Source organism: Carassius gibelio, chromosome B20, assembly GCF_023724105.1.
Source record: "Carassius gibelio isolate Cgi1373 ecotype wild population from Czech Republic chromosome B20, carGib1.2-hapl.c, whole genome shotgun sequence".
NCBI lineage: Eukaryota > Metazoa > Chordata > Actinopteri > Cypriniformes > Cyprinidae > Carassius > Carassius gibelio.
The window spans coordinates 15,870,884-15,896,005 of NC_068415.1; the positions used below are offsets into that span (position 1 = coordinate 15,870,884).

Consider the following 25,122-nt stretch of genomic DNA (forward strand, 5'->3'; position numbering starts at 1 on the left):
AGTATTAGATTTTCAACAAAAATATTACACAGCACAAATGTTTTTAGCATTGATTATCAGCTTAGAATTATTTCTAACAGATAATGAAGATCCTGGAGACTGCAGTAATGATTCTCAAAATTCAGCTTGCCGCCACAGGAATAAATTAAAATAACACAATTATTTTAAATTGCGAATACATTTTACAAACATTTCTTGCATTGATAAATGCAGCATTGGTGAGCATTAAAGAATTCTCTGTAAAAAAAAATTTAAAAATCCACCCGACTCCAAGGTTTTGAAGGGTAGTGTAACAAAACTAATAATTTCAAGAAAATATATTGGATTTCCACCAGGGAAAGAGTGACAACACTGGCCAGCTATGTTTTTATATCTTCAGGATATCCACTATATTTAGATTACAAAAATCTCAAAGGTAATAAAAGCTATGTGAGAGTTGTATAGTTTGTTTCAAACACGTTCATGAATATAAGATTGAAAACAAAGGGGTCAGTAAATTGCCTTTTCGAAGCTTCAGGATATGAGGTCTCCGACAGCGTTCATATGTCTGATTCATCATCATCTCACCATTCAGTATGAAATTAGTAATTATCATTAACGAAATGGACTGGAGGAAAGACATCACACAATGAGAAATTATCTTTCAACGCCAAAGTGTAGAAGTCATGATCTTGCGCTCCGTCTGTCGTATATTCATTACTTCTCTCACAGGGACGTTTGGAGCCCTGGAGGACTATTAATTGGAGAAGGGGCAGGCTCCCAGCATGCACTACAGGGTGCCAGGTGATGGCAGACAGACAGTCCTGGCACTGAATTGATGACAAGCTTTCTCCTGGTGGAAATGACTGTGAAGGTCAGCCAAAGGAGCAAAGCAAAGACAAAATGTTGGAGGCCGACAAGAAGAAAAATGTAGTCCTCCAAGGGCAAAGGAACAGCCTTTTTGATCACGTCCTTTGTCTGAGGAACAAAAGAGTCTCTTTGCCACTTGGAGCAGGTCCCCGTTACTTCCAGTACATAAAGACAGACTTAGTGGTTTCAGGGAGTGAAAAACGCAGAAAAAGTTGCAAAGCGCACCATGAGCCAACAGTAACCAAGTGAAAAAACAACAACAAATAAACAACAGATTCACTCTTATATAAATCCTCACCTCTTGCCCATGAGGCTTGCAGGTTTTGCGAGGCCAAGATTGCTCTTGTTTGGCTGCTTCTTGCGGCGGGTCAGCTTTTTGCGCCCAGAGCCACCGGCAGGCACATCCTCGGCTTGCTGGGTGGCGTTGCTCCCGCTGCTCTTGCTGTTGAGGTCCCGCAAAACATCATAATTGATCTTACTGGAGATCTTTTTCTGCTCCAGCATCTTCTCTATGGCCTCTCCCGCAGTGCTGGCTAGGATCGGCTCTCGCTTCTTGGACAGCCTCTTTGGCTAGACAAATTGGAATAGGACTTGTTTACAGTGAAAAACAAACATTGGAGTCAGCGCTTACATGGCTCTTATTCATAGAGTCCTTTGGCTTTCTAAAAACATTTCTGAAGGCTAAAAGCATACTGGTAACTTAAGTAAGTGATCATTTCATCTCTTTGGGCATCTGGGTCTCATTTAAACAGTGCATTTTCCCCAATGGGCCTAGATATAATGATGTCAGGCTTACAGCTGTCAACAGCAAAGTGGCAGAATCCCATTAGTAGCCTGGAAAAGCTATCAAGCCCATCTGATCTAGTCACCACCGACCGTGTTCCTCGTGTAGCTAAGTGGAACAAGTCTCTTCACAGTCAGCAAATTGACTACTGTACCTGAAATTGCTATTAGGCTCAAGGCACCTCATTAAAGGTGCAGAGCAGGGCTGGCTAATCCAACCCCGACTGGGAGTCACGGTGCAGATGTCAGAGCAGACAGGTTAAAGAGAGGTGACACTGAGAGCCTGGGGTGAAACCAGAGGAGCAAGTGAAGTTAAAATGGAAAGTATGTGGTCTCCTAGGACCTGCAGCGGCTGAGTATCTGAAGACCCTGGCATGTGAGGGAAGCCCAGGCAGTCGTACACAGTCACAGCTTGCTCACCTTCTCTTTATAGGTCCCTTGTTCCTTTTCTTTAGCTATTCTCTCCTCTTTTTCTGGAAAAAAAAAATAAAGGGACACAATGGCTTTATCAAATGTAGTGCTTTAAAGTAGACACGAAAACCAATAAAAAATAAAAACCCAACAAACTCTTAGAATGTCGAGCAGATTAACTTTAGGAGGTTAATATTTTTATTTTTTTAAATCAAACCTAATCTCACGAGGTTCAGTCGTGGGATGAAACTGCAGGAAGCAGTTCACTGTGCAAGTATTTAAAAACAAAATCCTTCCTTTCACTGAATTTTTATCTCTGCGGTTGAGTAGTCGCTTGCCTCTGACGTCAGCACAGATCGAGTGTATGAGCTTGTGTTAATAAATGCATCAAGCTCTTCTTTTCCTATTGGCTTACCTTTCTGTTCCCTCAAAATATTCCACCCACAGCTCTGTCTTGGCCTCCACCTCTATCTCATTCAAAACGTACTGCAGAGAAGATAACAGGCCTATGCTGATAAGTACAGTACGGCTAAGAAGTGATCATTTATAAATCCGGGATGCAGAACATCAAGACAGTGTTTTGAACTTTACATGACCTGCTAAAGTTCAATAAAAGTTTCAAAATCTATTTTCAGCAAACAACACAGTAATGTGTTACACTGCAAAAAAAAAAAGCATTTTTGTCCTAGCTTTTCCACACAAGGCATAACACATGCTTTCAGCATAAGCATAAAGAATTTTTATTTATGTAAACGTATCTTCCTGTAAAGTTGTTTAGATATTTCAACCAACAACAACAAAAAAAACAGTGCAAGTGAATATGTGTTTATCCATAAATCTATTAACAAACCTACATACCATTTCAATTTCCTCTTCATCAATCCCATCTAGATCCAGTTCCCCATTATCTGATATATCCTCCACTATAGAAAGACAGAAAAATTAATAAAGTGAAAAAAAACATGATGACAAAGGAGTCTGATTATGTGATTTTTGGGGAAGCAATTCCCATCAGATAGCTTGCAGGCTATTCAGGTGAATTTCCCATTCAGAATGAAACTGAAGAAAACTGTCCTGCTTGACTGGAGTCTGCAGCTGTCAGAGATGGTACACTACACAGGAAGTGCTCTGGTGGCGTTCTCCCAATAACGCACGCACTGCCAGCTCTTTGTTGTGTAATTGCCATTAATAGGCTTAGCAGTGATATGAAAGGATTTTGTGTGTTCCTCAAATACTTTCCCAAATTGTCTTAAAATCCACAGTGTCACATTCATTAATCCCTAAATTAAAATCTCATATTGAGGCAAATATGAACAGCAATGTAACTGTGTGCTACAACACAAAATGTCCTGATGTGACCTCAGATTCACATAAATATGTGCTATAAACACCACCTGAATATAATTAGCAAGTGTCTGTAAGAATATATAAATATAGATGAGATCAGGGCAAGAAAAGAGAGCTGTAAATAGACATGATGAAAGAAAACAATCACAAAATAAAGCAGCATCTCTGCCTGTAAATGGGTAAAGAATTAAAGACGTGAACGTTTGAAATGCAATGTTCAATAGTGTTTACTCAAGATGGATCAAGTATATTAATTAACACAAAAGAAACACCCTGATCCTGAATATCATTTCTCTTTAGTTTTGCATGATCTATTTAAGCTAACCTTTTTAAAAACCTAGCCAAAGGATTGAACTAAAGCAAACAACGACATGCAAAAAACCTTTCTCTGTAAGTGACTTTAAAGCTGATTTTCATTTGACAAAAAATCTTTCTCCAAATATAAAGAGCTGCAAAGTTGGCCTGGGAAAAGTGTGATTGGATTGGTGGAGCCTCTGTGGATCCAGACCAGATGTTCATTAATTGAACATAGAGAGATCTGAATGTCGTCTCTACTGTGGCCATCCGATTCACATTCACACGCGCCGACATGGCCAGGGAGAACAGATTTAAATATCTGAACTGAGACAAAAGAAAATAGGTCACAATCTGTCCCCATCTCAGATTCTTACACTTGCATGTGTGAGGTTTAAGACACATCACACTACTTCAAAGGCTGTAGTGTCCAGTATCATTTGACTGAGTATCATTTGAGATGCAAACATCAGAGGCACCTTCTAAAAAATGGATTCTAACTCCAGTTTAACAGCCAGGGAAAGAAAAACAAGCCACATTATATAACGTGGGGTCAGCACTGGAATGCTTGAGAGTCCATAGAAAATTTGAGATGGGGGGGGGGGCAGTAATTTTAATGCATTAGATGTTATTACGGTTTCATTGCCTTTTATAGACCAGATATCTTTGAATCAATCATGACTTTTTTATTCTATTGACAATTCTAGATTTTAAAAGCAACGAATAAATCTAAATCTTTACAATTTTATTAAATAAACAGATTTAGTTATATATTATTTAGTATATATATATATATATATATATATATATATATATATATATATATATATATATATATATATATATATATATATATATCATCATTTCAACGAAAGGAGCATACTATTTGCAGTTCCTTGGTATGAAATAGTTTAAAGTCCCCTTAAAAATCTAAACTGTTGACATATTTATTACTAGCTTCCTTAATAACAACACATTCAGATCAATGGCACAGATATTGGAAGGTAAATCTATTCTCCCCTTGAAGACTGAGAATTGTAATTTGGGTGAAGTAATTGTGTGGAAATGTTTTTGTCCTATCACAAGTTCTTTGTCACATGGTTTCAGTCAAAGGCCAGTCTAATATAAAATGTTTGTGGTTGCACTCACTACCTTATTCACACCGTCTGTTACATCTTCTACTATCTCCAATTGCCTGCTCCTCTAACACCTGGTTTTCAACGGGTAGGTGAATTCTAAATCTTTAGCAGGACTGTAATTGAATCCAGGTATATCGTCCATAAGACAGAGATAGGATACTTGCTCAGGCATGGACCAACATGGGCACACTGGTCTATAAGGGAATTGGACTTGTTTGCAGGCATCTCTGAGTGGCTGTCACATATCAAACCTAGTGGAGCAAATCACAGCGTTTCCCCAGAGTGATTGCACAGCCAGCTTAGATAGAAGGGAGAAAGAAAAACAACATGGCGCGATCAGGTTTCTGCTCTTTAGAAGGCTGTCGTGTGGCTGATTGGGGTTGGATAGATGATGGTAGCCTCTCACAAGGAGCTCCAGTTTCGATGGGGGTTGAAAAATGTGAAAGTACTCACTCAAAGGTCACACAGACTAAGCAATACAACCAGCAGGGAATGGCATACAGCTTCAAGACACCAATTTTAGCTACATTTTAAAAGTCACCAATTTTTGATACATTTTGCAGCCAAAAAAAAAGGTCAATTGTAAAATAAATTATCTACAGAATACAGATATATAACAGTCTGTATGGGGAACTTTTTTTTACCCTCCCACAAAACTCTCAAGTCCTATTGGAAGAGACCTATAGGGGTGTAGCAGCTTTTGTCAAAAAAAAAAACATCCAATTCATCTCAAATTGTTTTTTTCATCTTAAAGGGATACTCCACCCCAAACCCTTAAAAGCTTAGTTTGTCTTCGGAACACAAATTAAGATATTTTGGATGAAAACCGGGAGGCTTGTGACTGTCCCATTGACTTCCAAGCAAATGACACTGTCAAGGTCCAGAAAAGTATGAAAGACATCGTTAGAATTCTCCACCTGCTATCAGTGATTCAACCGTAACGTTATAAAGCAACAAGAATACTTTTTGTAAGCGAAGAAAACAAAAATTATGACTTTGTTCAACAATTTGTGTCCTCTCTCAGCATCGCTGTAGTGCCATTTTGGAGAATATCCGCTGAATGCATACTACGTACGCTATTCTGTGTCAGCCACTACACAAGGATACATTTGCAACGTGTTTTTACAATGTGATTTGAACAAAAACAGCACAACCGTGCAGCGCGGCTGACACAGAAGCTTTCATGGGTTTGGAACAACATGGGGGTAAGTGATTAATGACAAAATTTGCATTTTGGGGTGTAGTATCCCTTTAATGGCAAGAAAGAAATAAGAATATATGTTTTTCATTCAATAGCTCTAAACTAGCACAACAGTAAGAAAGCAATGTGTTAAACTCCACAAATAAATAAATGTAAAAAACAATGTGATGAATCAATGAAAATGTAAGTCATTAGTTATTGTCAAATCAAAATGATTTGATATTACTGATGTCCAACCTGTGGCACCATATTTGATTTTAAATCTGGCTTCACAAAAACGAAAGAGTCTCAGATTTTGAGATGCCCTTTATCATTTTGGATTTTGCAATTGACCCTTCTCAGGGAGTTTAATAAATGTTCGATCTAACCAATAATTACGCTGAATCTAATTAAAGAGCCACAAAACCGTATTTATTGTTTGAATTTCTTAAAAAATGACAACATTTGAAAGCTGATACTTTGTTTCATACCTAAAGTAACCTGCTCTGTCTGGCGTGTTGTCAGTTCCCGGTTTCCTCTTTGCTCAGTGATGTATTTTTCACTGCATGAGATCATGATGTGTAGTGTGAGAGCAGACATAGCACCAGTAACAAAGGGAGGGGGGGGGGGGGGTCTTTGCAAAGGGTCAATGAGTATGCAAAAAAAGCTGTGTTAATTCCTCAAAATTCTCCTTATGTGTTCCACAGAGAGAGGAACAGGGTTAGCCAGGTGAGAAAATGATTGAAAACTATTCATTTTTGGGCCCTTGCTTTATTCGTTAATGTTGCACGTTGTTTGGATGATGATATCAAGAATGGAAGACATGATTAAATGCTCATAATCCAATATGCTCAAACATATTTCAGTGAGGATCGAGCCTCTAATATGAGTATGCACTTGACTGAACATAATCCAGATTACATAATGAATCATATGAATCATTATGCAAATAAACAGATCAGCTTGATGCTCCACTGTGAAATGCCACAGAGATGAATGAGTATTGGGAGCAACATTTGCATTTTGAGATTTTATATGTCATTATATAACTGCAACCTGTGATTTGCTGGAGAAAATAATAATACCTACCATCCGTTTGTTCCCATTGAATCAAATCAATTTAAAGATCAACTGGTATTATCCTTTGAGGTTAATTGATTAGATTTCTCATAATGCTAGATGAAGATCCACTGAGAATTACTCTAGATGTAAACTAGCTTCTTTTGCTTAAAACTTAAAAAAGAATCAAAAGATCTTGAGGACTAAGAGTGTTTTATGCTCATACAAAAACGAGGACATGGTGGAAAAAAAACCTCTTGCAATATGGCACGATAACCTCTGAGGGCCTTTTCCAACCTCACCACCTGCTCACACTGTCTGTGCCATGGGCAAGCAGGCCAAGAAGTGAAGAATATATGTGTGTATGTGTGGGTTTTCTTGTCTTCGGGTCAGCTACAGTAGGCAGCTACAGTATATTTTAAATAAGACTCCACATTGACATTCTGCACATGCAGTTAACTATAGATGTGGATGGACTATTAAAGAGCCTTTTGCTCTCCGCTATCCCTCAGCATGTTTTGATCATGTCAAACACATCTGCTTGAAAGGTTAAATGCTGAATTTGCCTGCGGAAGATGTGCTTTCCCATGCGTCATTCAGCAAATGTCCTCCTAAACTAACAGTGACTCTACACGCATTCTCCCATTTCTCTCTCGTTCCCCAAGCCATTGGTCAATCGCTCTGAATCAAGCACAGCTGTCTGACTGCATGCAGGCCATTAAATCGATACTTTACACACGCAAGCAGAAGTGGCATTAACAGCAGAGAGAGGGAGGGACAGCGCTCAGAGCGCACTGGAGCGTGAGGCAGCATCACCACAGCCGAAGCTCAGTGCACAACAGGAAATGAAGTGCAGCAATGCAGTATGGGAGGAGTTACGAGCAGGTGTAATCAATCAGTGTCCCTGCTGCAGAACACTCATGACATGCCTCCTCAATACATACAGACAGGACAATTCCACTTTTTACCCCTGGAAGAGGCACTTAACACTGTAAGCTTTAAGGGCCGTTTACAAGGCATGTTGGTGCTTTTTTTATGGTTTCTATGTAAACATACATTATCTCACTGGTTTTTCAGGGACTCACAGCATGAGTGCTGCATTTTTGAACAGATTGTACCATTAAATGTAGAAATATCAACCAATACATGAAAAAAACTAATAATGGCGGATAACCACTATGGTATCAATATAATATACTACCCTAGTAGGAAAAGATTGTGTGTGAACAACCCATTCACATAAGTCCATGAGGGGATGAGGAAACTCATTAATATGCTCATTATAAAATCATTAGTGTGCAACATACTAATTTGATTTAAACCTATAAAGTCACATAACTGTCTTCAATAAAATCTATATGCGCCTTTTTATATTAAGCCTTTTTCCACTTACATAGTAAAGAAAAGAAATGGGGAATGAGATTAGTAAATGACACAAGCTGTATACAAAGTGTTTCGCCTACATGAGCACCACAGGTCATCATAGGAAAGCATGTGTGCTAACTGTTTGGTTCCAAAACAGTAACAGTACTCACTTATGATTCAGAGTCATTTGGAAAATTTGATGAAAAAAATGATTTGTCTATGCTGGGGAAATTTAGATTCTTTTTAAAGCCTGAGTGGTCAATGCTCTCTGTAGACCTGTGATGCCGGTACAATATGTTTTTTTTTCTTGATGCTGCAAGCTGCTCATCACACCAGAACATCACAATATCCTGATTTCAAAGATCCAGGAAAGGGAGGGTCACATGAAGCTTTGTGAGAACAGACAGGCCTCTCCTTTGAGGAAAGTTCCTCTCTATATCTCAGTTGTGGATATGTTGGCCAATGCCTGGCATTTGAAATGGCAAAGTTCAAACAAGGTTCATAAAACCATGGCAAGCCCAAGGGAAAATCCTTCCTGTATTTTTATCTTTTCATTCTCTCACTCTCACGCACTCGGAGAGTCAATCTGAAATGCATTACCCAGGATCTGGTGGCCAGCTCTGTATGGGGTTGGAATATATTGAATAGTGAAAAACAAGAATTGATAATGGACTCCCAAACCCATTTATCATCATCAGATAAAATTCATATTTCACTGCACTTGCTGGTCTGGAAAAATATATATTGATTAAATAAGCGGGACTCCTTAGATGCCTCTCGAGGGAGATTTCTAGGTTAAAACTGGTGCGCCGGTGGGAAGCGAACCTGCGTGAAACAGATGCTATTGATGGAAAGGAGGCTATAGAACTGGCCAGTCGCTCCCTTCACTGCAGCGAAAGTGAGAGAACGAAAGAGAGAGAGTGAATCTCATGTACCCCAAGAGAAGTGAAGAGACAGACAGTCTGAAAGAGTGAGACACTTCAGTATCGACAGCCTGTCAGAGTGAGAGAGGCATCTGCCAGACCTCACACACACACACACACACACACACACACACACACATTCTTGGTCACTTGCTTTCTACCTCTCTCACTCACTCTCACTTTGTATGTGTCCATCTCATGTGTTGCCTATTTAGATAACACAAAATATATGCAGACCTGCATACTGCAGCAGTTTAAAAATGCAAGTTTTTGCACTTTTGCACTTTCCTGCTACACTAAAATATGCCTGCTGATAATACGATTATAAATACTAATAAAGTGATAATACTTAAAAGTAAAATAAAATAACATACAATAAAAGCGGGCTGGTCAACTATACAAGGTGTTTCCTTCCCGGAGGCCCAAGAATATAGGATAGGCTCCAGCATCCTTGTGACGTTAAATTAAATAAAATTGTAATTTGGCTCATATCTGTTAATAATATTCATTTTTACATCCTCATGACCTTCAAAAAATAAAATAAAATAAAATTATAATCATATAATATTTTCTTGATAGCTGAAGAAAATGTTTTTTTTTTTTTAATATATGATAGTTTTTTGTGTTTTCTTGTTGAGAGCCAATTTGAATTCTACATTCTGGTTTTTGCTTAAAAGATTCCCATAACTGATTTATTTATTGCTCTTTGTACTTTTTTTCTTCATTTTTCAGTGCACACACAAACACACATTCACAGTCCAACATTTAGAGTGACCAGAGATGCATCTGTGGCTTTCATAGTCTGCTGTATGTATTGTTGTGAGCAGTGAGAGTCATCCATGCTAAGTGGAACCCCAGAAAGCCGTCTGCATGAGTGACTCTAAGAGGCTTTCAGTCCTGCAAAATCATCACCTTCTCGTGCAAAAGTACAATGATGACGAAGGAAATGTATCAGCAAACTGCCATAGCAGAAATAGTCCATGCAAAGCTGCTCAGACAGCAAATCACAGTCTGAACTGCTTTAAAATAAAGCAGCTCGGCTCAGATCTCCTAGATCTGGCCTCAGGAGACATATGCTGCGTCAGATAAAGCACTGCTCCTCGTCACTCAGAGCTGCAGGGAACACTTAGGTCGAGGAGCCGTCGGGGTCAGGGTCAAAGGTTAAAAGGGAACAACCCGAGTTCAGCTAGCGAGCAGGTGCTGAGGTCAGAAAAGTATTCCTGGGCAGATCTTGTGATATTCTGTCCTGTCACTATGACATTTTATTTTCAGTGTGGTCTTTGATGAATTTCAGTAATCTAAAGCTCTCGGTAAATCAAGAAATCTGTTGCAGATAGCCACCTCAATCAATGCAACCTGACCAAAAGATGGTTCGTAGATCAAGAAAGACCAGTAACTTTTTCAGTAAGTTTCTTGTGCAGCAAATCGTCACATTAGAATGATTTCTGAAGGATCATGTGACCCTGAAGACTGAAGTAATCATGCTTCAAATTCAGCTTTGCCGTCACAGGACTAATGCTATTTTCAAATATTTTAATATAGAAATTGTAATACTTTTTCACAATATTACAGTTTTTCTAGTATTTTTGATCAAATAGAAGCAGCCAGCAGTGTATGGTTTTTAACTGAACCCACACATGTTGAACGACAGTCAAATAACAAATACAGTCATCTGTGCGAGTAAAAGAGGACAGCATTTAATAACCTCGGAGTAAAGCTCCATACGTTTCCCGTCTCTGAAATCATATGCTCGCTATAAACTGAAATGAGATCATCATAAAAACACTATAATGAGAAAGTACATCTGTGGCTTTTGCTCTGCTGTTCAGCATGAAGCGGACAGATTGGAGCAGCTCTTATTAAAAGTCTTAAAAGGATTTCAAAAAGCTCTAAGTGATTATGTCTGGCATAGCCTCCATCGGAGCGCTGACTTTCACAATAGCAAAGGGTTAAAGCTTTCCTCAAGATTAAACATTCACCACACTTCCTACAGTCATCCATCTTATAACAAAGAAACCCAGTGGCTTTGAAGATAGAGTCAGGAAATATTTCATTTAAACTGACAAATGGACCACAAGAGTTTGGACCCATATAAAAACGGCATAAAATATAATTAATAATATAATATTATTATAAAATTATGAATTAAGCAATTAAGATAATTTAGGAAATAATATGAAGAGTTCAGATGCAAAATCCTCTAAGTGCCATTTGAAATGTTATTCTAAAAAAATCATTATATGCACTGACGATAAATTTACAATAGGACAATTTCTATAAATAAGGAATCGTCAGTTTTGCTTTCATGATGAATTTCAATACTGTGGCTAATCTGATTACGCATTCAGCCATACCAATAATCATACACAATACCTGATCCCTAAATTTCCAAGAAAGGTTCAGTCATCTGTGACCAGAATTCATTTAGTCTATTTTCCAGATTTTCCCATGACCTTTCATGATTGCTGTGACTTTTCCAGGCCTGGAAATCAAACCATGGAAATCCCTAATATTTCCAAGTTTTCCAGGACTGTGGGAACCCTGGTACTCTGAGCCCTAATCAACACCTTGTACCACATTTCCCCTTAAAATGCCAACAGAAAATGTGAAAGGTTTGCAATTCCATCTAGAATAGTGGTTCCAGACTTTTAAAAGCACCCAAACATCATACAATTATTTAATAATTAATATAAGTATTTGAATGAATATTTTAAGGAAATCTTAATTAATTTACTATTAAATTAAATTAATTTAATAAACACTAAAAATAAAGATGTACAACATCAAACTGAGTTTTTCTTTATTAATAAATTATGTGACTTATTTATTTTATTACCAGAGAGGTAATACTCATCAGTTTGAATAATATCTTGTCTTGGGAGTTTCTGAGTCAAAACTGCTGACAACCACTGATCTAGAGCTACTAATGACTAACTTAACAAATTTAAACAGAAAAGGCACCATCAATAGTAAAAAAAAAAAAAAAAAAGAGTTATTGCTAAAATGATGCGTTTACAGTAGGGCCACAGTTCCTCACATAAAACAGCAAAGAAAGATGCAGTATTTTGTAATGAATGCAGTGTTTGGCCAAAGACAACATCACACTGTACTGAGGAAGTGGTAATCTTACAGGTTTGTTGTGTCCTCCTCTGTGATGCTTTTCCGAATGGAGTCTGTTAGACCAAGACTGGCTGCACTGGGCAATGGGCCGAGGAGCGCTGTCAGAGGCACATGTGTGGCCTGACTGGAGAGCGCTACTGTATCCTGATCCTCCATTCCTCCCTGGTCTCCCTGATCAAACATCTGATTCATGAACTCCTGGTTGAGATGTTAAGCTGCTGCCTCCATTTCCTCATCCTCTGGGTCTTCGTCTCCAGTCATCCCAGAGGCCAAAGACGCACAGTCATCATCTGAAAGGGTGTCACAGCATGAATCAAAAACCAATATCGGCATAAAACCCCACAATAATCTCTATTAAGGACAAATATCATCAGCTAACTGTGCTCAGCTGTGCCTAGGTGTACTAAATAAACATGCAGAGCACTTGATTTGATCTACCTTCTCTTGCGTAGGAGGCATGAATCCCTCTCAGTTTGGTTCTGCTGCTCACTGCCAGCTGTGTCTCAATCTCATCACAGTATGAGTTGATCTCACCTGCAGACAACATACAGACACATACACCTAAGCCCGATGTCTCTGATTGACAGTTTGATTTTTAATCTGAAAAACATTCAGCGTGCAACATGAATTCCCTGGTAGAGTGAGCTAATGGCACGTCAAGTAATAACATACAGTCCTAATATATGGAGACATTTATGGAAACAGCTGCTGTCGCGCCAAACCACAAGGGACTTTGCCATTCATAATCATTGGGAAAATGTTGAAATGCTTAGTGTAGCTGAGATAACGCACCGCAGAGAGCATTCAGATGCCATGTTGAGTCAATAGAGAGAATCAATATCTTATTCCAGGAGGACAGACTAACCTTGCTATTCCTCAAGTTTCTTGGCCAACTCCTCCTCCAGCTGAAACGATGACATTTCAATTAAGAAAACCATTTATCCAGAGTCTCATATGGCTGAATTTCATACTCATAGCTTCATATCTTGTCACACACACATATACACACACACACACACAAACTATTGTATTGTGTCAGTACGATTTTACGAAGTCTCTTATGCTTACCAAGTCTGCATTTATTTCATCAAAAGTACGATAAAACAACCATAAGGAATATTATTATAATTAAAAACAACTGTTTTATTTTCAAATACATTACTCCAGTCTTCAGTGTCACATGATCCTTCAGAATTGATTCTAATAAGCTGATTTTCTACTCAAGAAACATTTCCTATTATTATCAACACTGAAAACTTTGTGGAAACAGTGATACGTATTTAAACAACCGGATTTATTTCAGGTTCAGTTCAAAAGGACAGTATTTACAGGACAGGATATACTCAATGTTGACTGATACTAATATGGTACCGATATATATTGTACATCCCTAGTTTTACTGTGACAAATTAAGTGTAGGGTATTTAAGCATTACGTATCAAACACAAGTCACTACTTGTTTTGGTAAAAGCAGACAATTTCCCTACATACTGTATAAAAATATGTTGGAATCTACAATGAACTTCACCTTTTTCTCAGCGTGGCCTCGCACACCTTGACAACAGATATCACCTCCTTCACTGTACAACAGAATTCATGCATACGAGCTGCTAGGAGCAAAGCTGGGGGGACGTGGGAGAGAAAATGAGGATAAATGTTTTGTCCAAAACCGTATTGTTCTCAATTTGTATGACATTTCACCACCATGCAACCATACAATGTATGTTTCATGCAAAAGTGTTGAGGGTGCATTTTCTATAGTAATGGAGCATCTGTAAAAAGACTCTCTGCAGATGCTGAGGTGTGTTGTGTGATATAGCAATCCGGTTAGGAGGCATTATGTAAATTGTGCTGCAGAGTTTGGTTTAAAAGAACAATAACAAAACAAGCCGATACAATAACTTTTGTCAACATAAAAGCAAATGCTCGTCAAATATATTTACAGAATAGTTCTATAATTGCACTATAAATTTAATACATTTTAACAAAATTTAATACAAATTTAATTAATTCCTGTGATGCAAGACTGAAATTTCAGCAGACATTATTTCAGTCTTCAGTGTCTTTCAGAAATCATTTTTTTATATGCTGATCTGCTGCTCAAGGAGCATTTCTTATTATTATCAATGTTGAAAACAGTTATGCTGCTCGTTAGTTTGTTTGTTGGTTTCAGGATTCTTTTATGAATAGAATGAGAACAGCATTTATTTGAAATATAATTTTTAAAATTAACAGTTTATAATTATGTACTGTCAATGTATTAAATTATTAATGCATACTTGCTAAATAAAAGCATTAATTTTGTCCCAAAAAACTATATATATATATATATATATATATATATATATATATATACATATATATATATATATATATATATATATATATATATATAAAATATATATATATATATATATATATATATATATATATATATATATATATATATATATATATATATATATATATATAATATATATATATATGTATGTATCCTAAATTCAACAAGAATCTAAGTGCGAACTTACTGATGAATTATTATTTCTGGGTAAAAACATTCCCACAAACATGTGCACAGTGAGTGACACCCATTATCTTTCATTTTTGCTTTTATCTTGATCTTTGTTGACTTGTAGTTGTGTTTACTCCCCTCGCTCTGAAACAATCAACCTCAATACAGAAAACTGACATTTACACTTACCATATTCCCCTGAATAGTGTGAATGATTAATGATGAATTATGAATTATTCAGATATTGCAGCAGCGGATGTTAGATGGGAGAAATGAGACAGCAAGAGAAGGCTGAACTAGAGATGCCGGCAGGAAGTCTGCCTTCTATTCCTGAGCAGTTGAGGCATCTTGCTGACGACAGGGTGCAGAGACCAACGTGTTCTGCTTCAGATCGAGGGCACCGAGATCTGTGCGGTGGTAAAGCACTTGCCGTGATCTTGTTTTTATCCTTGTTATGGAACTCGCTGCTCCAGTTCCCGTGTCAAACTTTTAGCACATTAAGGGATTTGCTTTATGATCTGACAGATCTGCACAGAACTGAAGACTGAAAAAAACACGTAGACTATTTTCATTTCAAGCTGACAAAGGAAGCGCCTAGTGAATCTTTTATCAACTTGGAGGTTCATCCAAAACAAAGAAAGGATTGGGTTTTAAAGGGATAGTTTATACAAAAATGGAGATTTTGTTGTGATTCATGCTGTTCCAAACATGTGTGATTCTTCCTTCTGTGGAATACATTACCTTCTGTGTTAAACATTTGAACATTAGACAAACTACCTGCACCACACAAGCCCGATGGTCACCGTCCCGTGTACATTCAGTCCCTTTTCATCCTCTGCAGCAGTCTGAGAGCAGTCATCCAGACCTCATGAGTCTTTTCACCAAACTCCAACATGTGGGCGAATCGTGGAATGTACAGACATGGATCTATAGATAGAAATAAACAGATCTGTAATCAGCATCTGGACTGAGAACATGACTTAAATATGTAACTTTAGATTGAAGAGTTTGAGTTTATTACAAATCAGGTCTTCAAGTCTTTGTGTACCTTATTTAACTGTTGCCCTTCTAAAAGATTAAAAAGAGCATCATTTTTTGTTGTTCTCGGTGACTCCATGTTGAATCTAGAACACGGTCCTCCTATGGGAACCTTTAAAAGAGGCTTGGCTTAGAGTCACTCTGTGGGAGCAAATATCCCTCACTTCCACCTACTTCTAAGTCCTTGGATAAACTCAATCTGCTGGCCCAATAAAGCCCAAATATCACTGATGTCCTAATAAGAAGGAAATGAGCTCAGCTAAGAAAGGCGTAATCTATGATCCTATCTAAGGCTACACTAAAGGGACTGCACTTGCACTTACGAGAGTATGTTCATTGAACTCTCCCGACTGTCTGTCACTGGCGGCTTTGTAATTTTATATTAAATTATAATATTAATGCAGTAGAGCAGAGCGGTTGACAGTACAAATATTCAGTACCATCTGTGAAACAGGAAATAGTTTAAGTCGTTTAAGAAAGATTTAATTTTCTCATGTAACATTCTTCGGAATGATCCATACAGCTCTGAAAAATAAATTGATTTTCAGATTTCTATTTCAACCATGGCTGTAAAATTATCTGATTTGTGAGACTGTGGCTGTCAGAGTTTGATTAAGGGAAAAGTGATAAATGAATACAGTGAGATATAATCAAATAGATCTTTGAGAATTGCTGCTGGGGATGGGAAACTTGGCTTTACAGAAAAAGAGGCCTCTTGGTGAGGGTTGAGGACAGCAGTACAGTTAGGGGAAATTCTTTATAAGAAAGCTACATGCTGCCTATTCCAACAACAGAACCCTTGTGAAGCAAAAATAATGGATGATCCTCTTAATTTTGGTGCTAAAATGGGTTCTGATCTAGGTTGAACAAAGACATGCCTTCAAAGATGCATTGAGGCATCAGATGCCTCAAACTCAGTCTCTGACCTTGTCTTTCACATGTCTGATGTGTCTGTAATTGTTAAGATCATCACTTGCTTGGGGGGAAGCTTGATTTTGACACAGTGGGAGTGCTAAATTGAAAGCGTTAATCAAGACCTTTTGCAATTAGTACATAGCAGAAGTGGGAACTGTGTTTTTACTATACAGTTAATTCTGCAGCCCCCGAAAAAGTGGAGATGTATAAAAATTCACATAAAACTATAGAAATGCACAACTAAGAGGATGAATAGTAAACGACAATACCAATTAACAACAACTTTCATCTTACGGAAACTGCAAGTATTATGCTGTTAAACCTCTAAATGGTATATCATGCATTAGAGATGTATGGGGTGGGGGTGTGGTGGCATCACAATCACATTGCATTGTGGTATATGCCTGAAGTGTATGCATGAGTAGACTCGTGTCCTCTGGGTTAAAATCGAGAGGTTAAAGGTCTGTCCATATAAACTTTCCTTGTCCACCTGATGAAATGGAACACACTTCCAAATTGTGGTTGGGATTATGGCATATGGGAAACGAAAACAGTATGTGAACAGAGTAGTGTCCAATTCACAGTACTCACAAAACAGTAGGTTAAAAAACCTGGATGACTTACTACTTCCTGTGAGATTTACAGTACAGTATACATTTCTGTACAGTATCTGCCAACAGTGTCACATTAACAGCTTCTGCTATTACAAGGCTGCCTATTGCATTGCATTTTGACTGATTTGATTTGTGTGTTTGTTTAGATCTACTTTTATGTCGCATTTACACTCACTTAAAGCATTATATCCACCTTATTTATAATGCAAGAGTGGGTGCAGCCATCAGTAAACTGAATGTGCAAGACTTCTAGTGTCTGCTTCCAGTTATTTTTAGCTATATAAAAGCAACCTTTAATGCTGCATGATAATGCATTTCTTAGCATATTATTTTAATATATTACTGTAATCTTAAACACTGTTTTTGTGCATATAGTTTCACCATTTAATGCACTTTGTTATCATTCTAGGTATTTATCTTACTACTATGTTAATAACTAAATGCAATGCTTCCATGGGTGAGCAGCTATATCACAGAGAATAAACAAAGCGTTTTCTATAAGACTGGTAAGATTGGAGCAGTCATCTTATGTGAGTTTGTCATATTAATCATCCTTTCTCAAAAATGTTATTACATTTAATAAAACAAAACTTTTTAAGTAGCAAGACGTTACTCGATGTACTTTTAGACGTGACTTACTGAAAGTGCTTTACATTTAGTACATTTCACTCTCTGTGTGCATGTTTCACACACTCTGACTGGCAAAAAAACATCATTGTCTAAATTGTATGAGATAGATAAGCCGCTTATCGTAGGCGAAGGATCCAGTTTCCAGCGCCGGAGCCCTCTGTTGGAGATCCGGGAAAGCTGTGCAAGCCCAACCCCCCTCTCTCTCTATCTCTCTCTCTCTCTGTAGATTTAACATGGCTCCTGGCTGCCAGCGAGCCTTCAAACATCAAACCTGAATGTGTTTTCCTGCAAGCTGAGCTTCGGTCGGCTCATCAAGGTAAAGAACGACTAATGATGTGCTATTTGAGTTCCTCTGCGGTTATTGTTTTATTGAATTGCGAATAATGATTCATATTACTTCGACTGAAGAGTCCGTTTTGGTGGACAAGTCTATGCTGACGGTAGCTCGGTTCTGCTTCTACTTATCTCTTTAAAACCGGGTTGTAAAGAACGCTCGCGCTATAAACACTGATAGGACATGTTCATGGTGAACGAGGACGATATTTCTACAGACCACTTCAAAGATTTGCTTAGTATGAGCACTTCGTTGCAGATGTTTATCCCCTTATGAGACATTTAAGGCTGCATCAGCAAATTGACTGATCCTATGAAGTTGAAACACTGCAACTGGAGCTCGATGATGGTTGTAAAGCGTTGAGTTCTGTATTGCGCGTTGATAGAAAAAGTTACTTTATGAAATACCTTTTTTTTTTTTAAATCCCTTCAAAAGCTTCGCGCGGGATTTCATATAACGCTGGTCAAATCTGGCCTCAGGTGATGACATGGATAACACTAGTGTAAGATATTATACATTTTGATATTTTTTAATTCCCGTGTTGGTCGAAGTGGTGACGTGAACACGTATTGTCCAATAAAGATGCAATGTTTTATCTAGAATTGAACAATTCTGGTTTCGATGCAGATTTTTGTTAACGATTCATGTTGCTTACGGTTCCATTATTATTAGGTTAACTTATATAAGGAAGAAATAACATTTAATGCTCTAAATTTATAAATTATAACATTGTGTCAGATTCAACAGAACATAAATAAATGCAGTAGCCTACGTTTATTTCCAAAAGGTGTGCATACATACAGACTTTTAAATGACTTTTTAGAAGCACATTGGATTGTACTTGTCTTGCACTAAGTAGTAAAATGAATATGCGAGACCGTAAATTATATGTATCTAACTACACGTTTCCATGTAAACAACTAGTCAGTATACACATATTTAGGTCTCACAAGCCTTAAACATAACACATTAGCAGGTTGTGTTTCATTAACACATGAAATGAATAACTTGCCAGTCAGGTTATTTCAATAACGCCACGCAAAGATTGATGCGTAAATGTTTTGATGCATAAGAACCGACTCATAAGAATCGCTCCCAAGGTAGTCGGACTACCCTGGTCGCGTATGTTTTTGACTCATAAGAGTCAGTCGTTTGGGAATCAATAATGCTGTTCAGTGTAGCAGAGTATTTTTGCAATGTGTTCAATAAAAGTAATTCGTTTTTAAAGGAACAGTTATCGGTTCCAAACCCTAAAAAACCATGCGCAAAGGGTTAATATATGCTCGTGTGAGCGGCGAGAGAGGGACTGGCTGAGGGAGGCGCCTCTGGGCCACTGACGTCCGATTTACTCGTAGCTTGATTTGTCAACAGAGAGCTGGGCGTCCTCGCCCGTCACACAAAACGGGCTTTACAATACAGAGTAGAGGAGCTTGAGAGGGATACATCACAGACATGTAGGATGACAAGGACCACGTAGCATTTTCCTTGGTCGATTAGGACCTCTTCAGACTTATTTAACCGATCGTAGTGGCTTGCTTTACTTGTATCGTGTTACTTACACTGCATAAAGTTCGTATTGGCGCGAGATCAAGGATCGCGAGGATGCGATGATGACGAGGAGATAATTTTCTAGCTGGAATATTTCCGCTGGACGGATACGTTGATGTAATTTTTTAATGCCCAAAATGGGGAAAAACGCCATGGAAGCGCATGTATTTCGAGTTACTGAGGCTTGTAGTTTCTGATTAAATTATATGAGCTGTTTTCCCGCTACACCTGCCTTTTAATTACTCTGCAGACTGGTGGATAGACTTGCTGATGCCAACAACGCCAGATTGCCTATATGGCAGGATCATGAAGTTTTTGACGTTTTTCCTTTTGCTTCCAGAAACCTTAAAAAGGACTAGAAAGAGTGGGAAACAGCTCAACAAGCTGCCAGTATGCTATGAAATCGTGACATTGTCCTTGAGGAAGAAGATGGCTGCAGAACTCTATCCTGCCAGCATAAATACCAACCTTCCCAACAGTAACAGCACAGCAGTCACAGCTGCCAGCAAAAAGACCATCGTCCAAGTCACTCAAACGGTGACAACGCCGACTACAACTGCCACTCAGCAGAACATCAACAATAATAACGTCGAGACTGCCAGCTGGCAGTCCACTCACCCGACGCTGCGAGAGAGGTAAGGGCGCATTCGGCTTGCTTTTCGAGTCATACACGCTCTTATGGGTTCATAAACTAAATATTGTGTTACATTTTGTTCTCTTCAGGAATGCTTTGATGTTCAATAACGAACTCATGGCAGATGTTCATTTTGTTGTGGGTCCGCCGGGCGCGTCCCAAAAAGTTCCAGCGCACAAGGTGAGCGCATCCTCCCGAGTAAAAACGCTTCTCAAGTGTCTGTTTCATCAGGCTCTGCTTAATGGCTCTTGTGTGGCTTTTGTGCTTCCAGTATGTGCTGGCAGTGGGGAGTTCTGTTTTTGGTGCCATGTTTTATGGAGATCTAGCAGAAGGAGAAGCCGAGATTCATATTCCAGACGTGGAGCCTGCTGCTTTTTTAATTCTTTTGAAGTAAGTTCTCCCCTTAATTTTAATGACTATGCATCAGTGATTTCTTAGTACACATCTATACATGTTTTTTTACAAATATATAATTCAAACCATGTGTAGAATTACTTCAGTGCACCTGTTATTAGTTACTTTACATTCTCCAAATTCTTAGAAAAAAAAAATGAACAACTGTTTATTAATATTTGGCAAACCTTTGGTGTCATTTGTTGAACCCAGTGGTCATGATTGTCTAGGTGAATAACTGTTAAAATATCGTGTAATTACACTTTTTATGACTATGTGAGTTCAGGTTGTTAATGAATGTCATGTGGTACAACTCCTTTAAAATCTAATGATATCTATGAATTAATAATTGTTTGTTTTTTTACCTTGATAAACCAGCAAAAAATATTAATCACATTACATATTTATTAATACATTCATATTTATTCAAGGTGTAAGGAAAATGTATAATTTGTTACATGGTTACACCACATGACATTTTTTTTTTTTTTTTTTTGAATCACATTGAAAATTTTCTTAAATGTTGCATTCATATGGTTTTGAAAAACATAACATTACAAAGAGTGGATCTCTAAGATGCATTTTAACTAGATTTTCCTCTTATTTTTTTTTATTTTTTTTATCATTTGTTGTTGACCCCTACATGTAACTCTAAACTAATTCACTGCAAAAACGAAAGCTTCTATAAGTTCTTATAGAACAACATTGTTTATTTCAAAATTTTTCTATTCACTTCCAGGTACATGTACAGTGATGAGATTGAACTTGAAGCGGACACAGTGCTGGCCACTCTGTACGCTGCCAAAAAGTATATAGTGCCTGCTCTGGCTAAAGCCTGCGTCACCTTTCTGGAGACGAGCCTGGAGGCCAAAAACGCCTGTGTGTTGTTGTCCCAGAGTCGACTGTTCGAGGAGCCTGAGCTGACCCAGCGGTGTTGGGAGGTCATTGATGCTCAGGCCGAGCTGGCGCTTCGTTCTGAGGGTTTCTGTGAGATTGATCTCAAAACACTGGAGGTCATACTAAAGCGAGAGACTCTAAACACCCGAGAGGCGGTGGTCTTCCAGGCGGCTCTCGATTGGGCAGTGGCTGAATGCAAAAGGCAGGGACTGGGACTGACCTCTCGTAATAAAAGGGCAGCACTGGGCAAGGCTCTCTACTTGGTTCGCATCCCAACCATGACCCTGGAGGAGTTCGCCAATGGAGCCGCACAGTCAGACATTTTAACGCTGGAAGAGACTCATGATGTCTTCCTGTGGTACACGGCAGCCAATAAGCCCAAGCTGGAATTCCCAATGCAGAAAAGAAAGGGTCTGACGCCACAGCGCTGCCATCGTTTCCAGTCCTCGGCTTACCGTAGTAACCAATGGCGCTACCGTGGACGCTGCGATAGCATCCAGTTCGCGGTGGATAAGAGGATCTTCATCGCAGGGCTTGGCTTGTACGGTTCCAGTGGTGGAAAGGCAGAGTACAGCGTCAAGATTGAACTCAAGCGCCAAGGAGTGACACTGGCTCAGAACCTAACAAAATTTGTTTCAGATGGATCCAGCAACACCTTCTCTGTATGGTTCGAACACCCAGTCCAAGTGGAGCAGGACACCTTCTACACAGTCAGTGCCATATTGGATGGGAGTGAACTTAGCTACTTTGGACAGGAGGGTATGACGGAAGTGCAATGTGGAAAGGTGACCTTCCAGTTCCAGTGTTCCTCAGACAGTACCAATGGAACCGGAGTACAGGGGGGTCAGATCCCAGAGCTGGTCTTCTATGCCTAAAATTGTCAGGATGTCCATATTGCAGTGCATTTCGGTCACTGGAATTAAATTTGATTGAATACAGGGTCTTGTGAGGCTCTTGCCTTTATTATGTAGCAGTGGTGAACTTAATGGTAATGGCGCTTCAGAACCACAGTGGACTCAGATGAAAGGAATGTTCTTCAGCTTTATTTATTGCAAAAATTATATATTTGATTTAATTATTGACACTGCACAAGCAGATCTCTATACAGTATAAATATATATATAAATGAAGATAGTTGTACTGCTCTGATAGTGGACAAAAGCCACTAGTGTGTCATGTTTTGTACATAACTTATTTGTTTTCAGCTTGATGCTGACTGACAAATAAAATGTCTTGTATTAGTGGTCAGCTTCCTGAACTGCAGATTATAAATGTTTTTGTGATTCAAGTCCTAAGTTGTTTCACTTATTCATAGGATTGGGAATCGAAAATCGACTCAGATTCCAGAATCGGATACTTAATGTCAGGAATCGGATTCTTGTTATCAAATTAATATTTTAATTCCGCCTATCGATTCCTATGAGCTTTTTTAAAAATGTTTTATTTTTTATCTGAGGACCAGACCTAGTGATCTGCCAGGACCTTGCTCGCTAATCTAAATGCTCCAAAGTTGGGCTACATCTGCGATCAGATGCCCAAAAAGCTAAGCAAGTTATAATATCTGTGATAGCTAAACTAAAGCTAAATGTTGCAAGAGAGGTCTCACCCCCAGTTTAATTTAATAGATTGTTAAAGATCGCAAACACGAATCAAACACCAACGTGATTCTATTCCTAAATTACGATGATTCATTTGTTTCATTCCTCAACCTTTGACATGTGCGATCAATGTTGTGATCACTTGTTAGGTCGTCCGTGCAGCATACGATCTCACCAGTGTGATTTGAACATTTACATTCGCACTGCCGTTGACCTAAAGAGAGCGAATGAATGTCATGAATGAAACCGCTTCACTTTCTTTTCAGCCACACAGCATCATTTTTTTTTTGTGTAACAGACATTCAAATCACAGAAGGACTGGGATAAAAGTTTATAGTTAAATGTATAAACTGTTTGTATGGTAACGATTAAAATCGGGAAGTAATTTGATATTTCAAATGAAGATTTATCAATTACATTGTTTCGCCAGTAGGTAGTGAAAAGGGGGCGTTAAAATATATTTGTCTTTGAATCATACAAGAGAGAATGCTGATTCATCCAGTAATGAAACAACATCTTGAGTGAGTCATTGAATCATTCATTCATAAATTACATTCGATTTTGTTTAGTTCTCTGTTTTACCTTCAGAAATCGTGAGAGAACCACAACTTACATTGGGGAAAGAAAAAAAAAGTTATCATGTAGCATGTTGATTTTTGTTCATGGTATTCAGCTTCAATAAATGGTTTGGAAAATAAAGAGACACAGGATAAATGTTTGATATCATTATTTAATCACATTGGAATCGAAACTGGTAATCGAAAAGAATCGCAATCGATAAGCAGAATCGGAATTGATAAACTTCAAAGATACTTATTCATAGGCACACATGAAATGCACAAAAGAATGATGCTATTCTGCTCAATTCTGATTTTAACATTGAGGGAGGTTGAACTCAATCTATATTTTCGATTCCCAAAAAGTGTATGGTATATACACTTTAAAATAAAATCATTTGAGGTAATATGAGCATATGGGCTTTTTCTATAAAGAAATGCATTATGTTCATGTTAACTGAATTAAAAAAAAAAATGAACCCACACACCACAACAGCAGTGGGCTTGTGTAAATGAGACAGTTATTGTTAAGTGTGGATGAAATATTCATCTTGAAAGGCCATATAAAGAACCTATTATCCCAACGGGCTGCATGAAGAACTGAAAAGGAGTCTGTTTGAATTGAGCCCATAGAATCTGCTGCTCCACCGTTTGCATTCTAATTGAGGGTTTAGTAAACATGGAGCAGATGCAGCTTGGTAAAACAGCAGATTTCTGACCAAAAAAACCCCCCACACAAAAACAGATGAATATGGTATTATGGCACATGGAGAGCTGCTAATCAGACTACATTCTTGGCTTATGCCCAGTACTTTGACATTGGGATGTTCTCTGGTGCGTATTTGAATCATTTTGTCTCTGCTTCTTCTAATCTGATGAGTCTGTTAAAAAACTGCAGGCCTGTTCTGTCCTCACAGTGTGCGCAGAAGGTGGAAAAAGGGTTGTGGTGAATATGATGGACCGTAATGGATTTTTTGACATG

At 38.2% G+C, this 25,122-nt stretch overlaps 1 protein-coding gene and 1 pseudogene across 2 annotated transcripts; one reads left to right on the top strand and one right to left on the bottom strand.

Annotated features, from left to right (window-relative positions):
• Window positions 1-420: 420 nt before the first annotated feature.
• The window catches only part of LOC127983529 (transcription factor IIIB 90 kDa subunit-like), a 36,987-nt pseudogene continuing 12,285 nt past the window's right edge, over window positions 421-25,122 (bottom strand).
• On the top strand, window positions 18,331-24,297 carry LOC127984485 (BTB/POZ domain-containing protein 6-B). 2 transcript variants are annotated; one of them, XM_052587142.1, is made up of 5 exons: window positions 18,331-18,495; window positions 20,402-20,696; window positions 20,785-20,875; window positions 20,967-21,085; window positions 21,828-24,297. In XM_052587142.1, the coding sequence occupies exons 2-5, from the start codon at window positions 20,491-20,493 to the stop codon at window positions 22,858-22,860; spliced, it is 1,449 nt and encodes a 482-aa protein (XP_052443102.1). In that variant the 5' UTR covers window positions 18,331-18,495; window positions 20,402-20,490; the 3' UTR covers window positions 22,861-24,297. The 2 variants fall into 2 exon arrangements, with proteins under 2 accessions (XP_052443102.1, XP_052443101.1); XM_052587141.1 differs by lacking the exon at window positions 18,331-18,495 and having other exon boundaries at window positions 19,913-20,696.

What these genes read in the sequence shown, in the direction of transcription:
- LOC127984485 (XM_052587141.1), top strand. Translation starts at nt 20,332, where the DNA reads ATGCCAACAACGCCAGATTGCCTATATGGCAGGATCATGAAGTTTTTG. An exon ending in AAAAAGTTCCAGCGCACAAG is followed by an intron (nt 20,876 to 20,966) that starts GTGAGCGCATCC and finishes TTGTGCTTCCAG; the next exon opens with TATGTGCTGGCAGTGGGGAG. An exon ending in GCTTTTTTAATTCTTTTGAA is followed by an intron (nt 21,086 to 21,827) that starts GTAAGTTCTCCC and finishes ATTCACTTCCAG; the next exon opens with GTACATGTACAGTGATGAGA.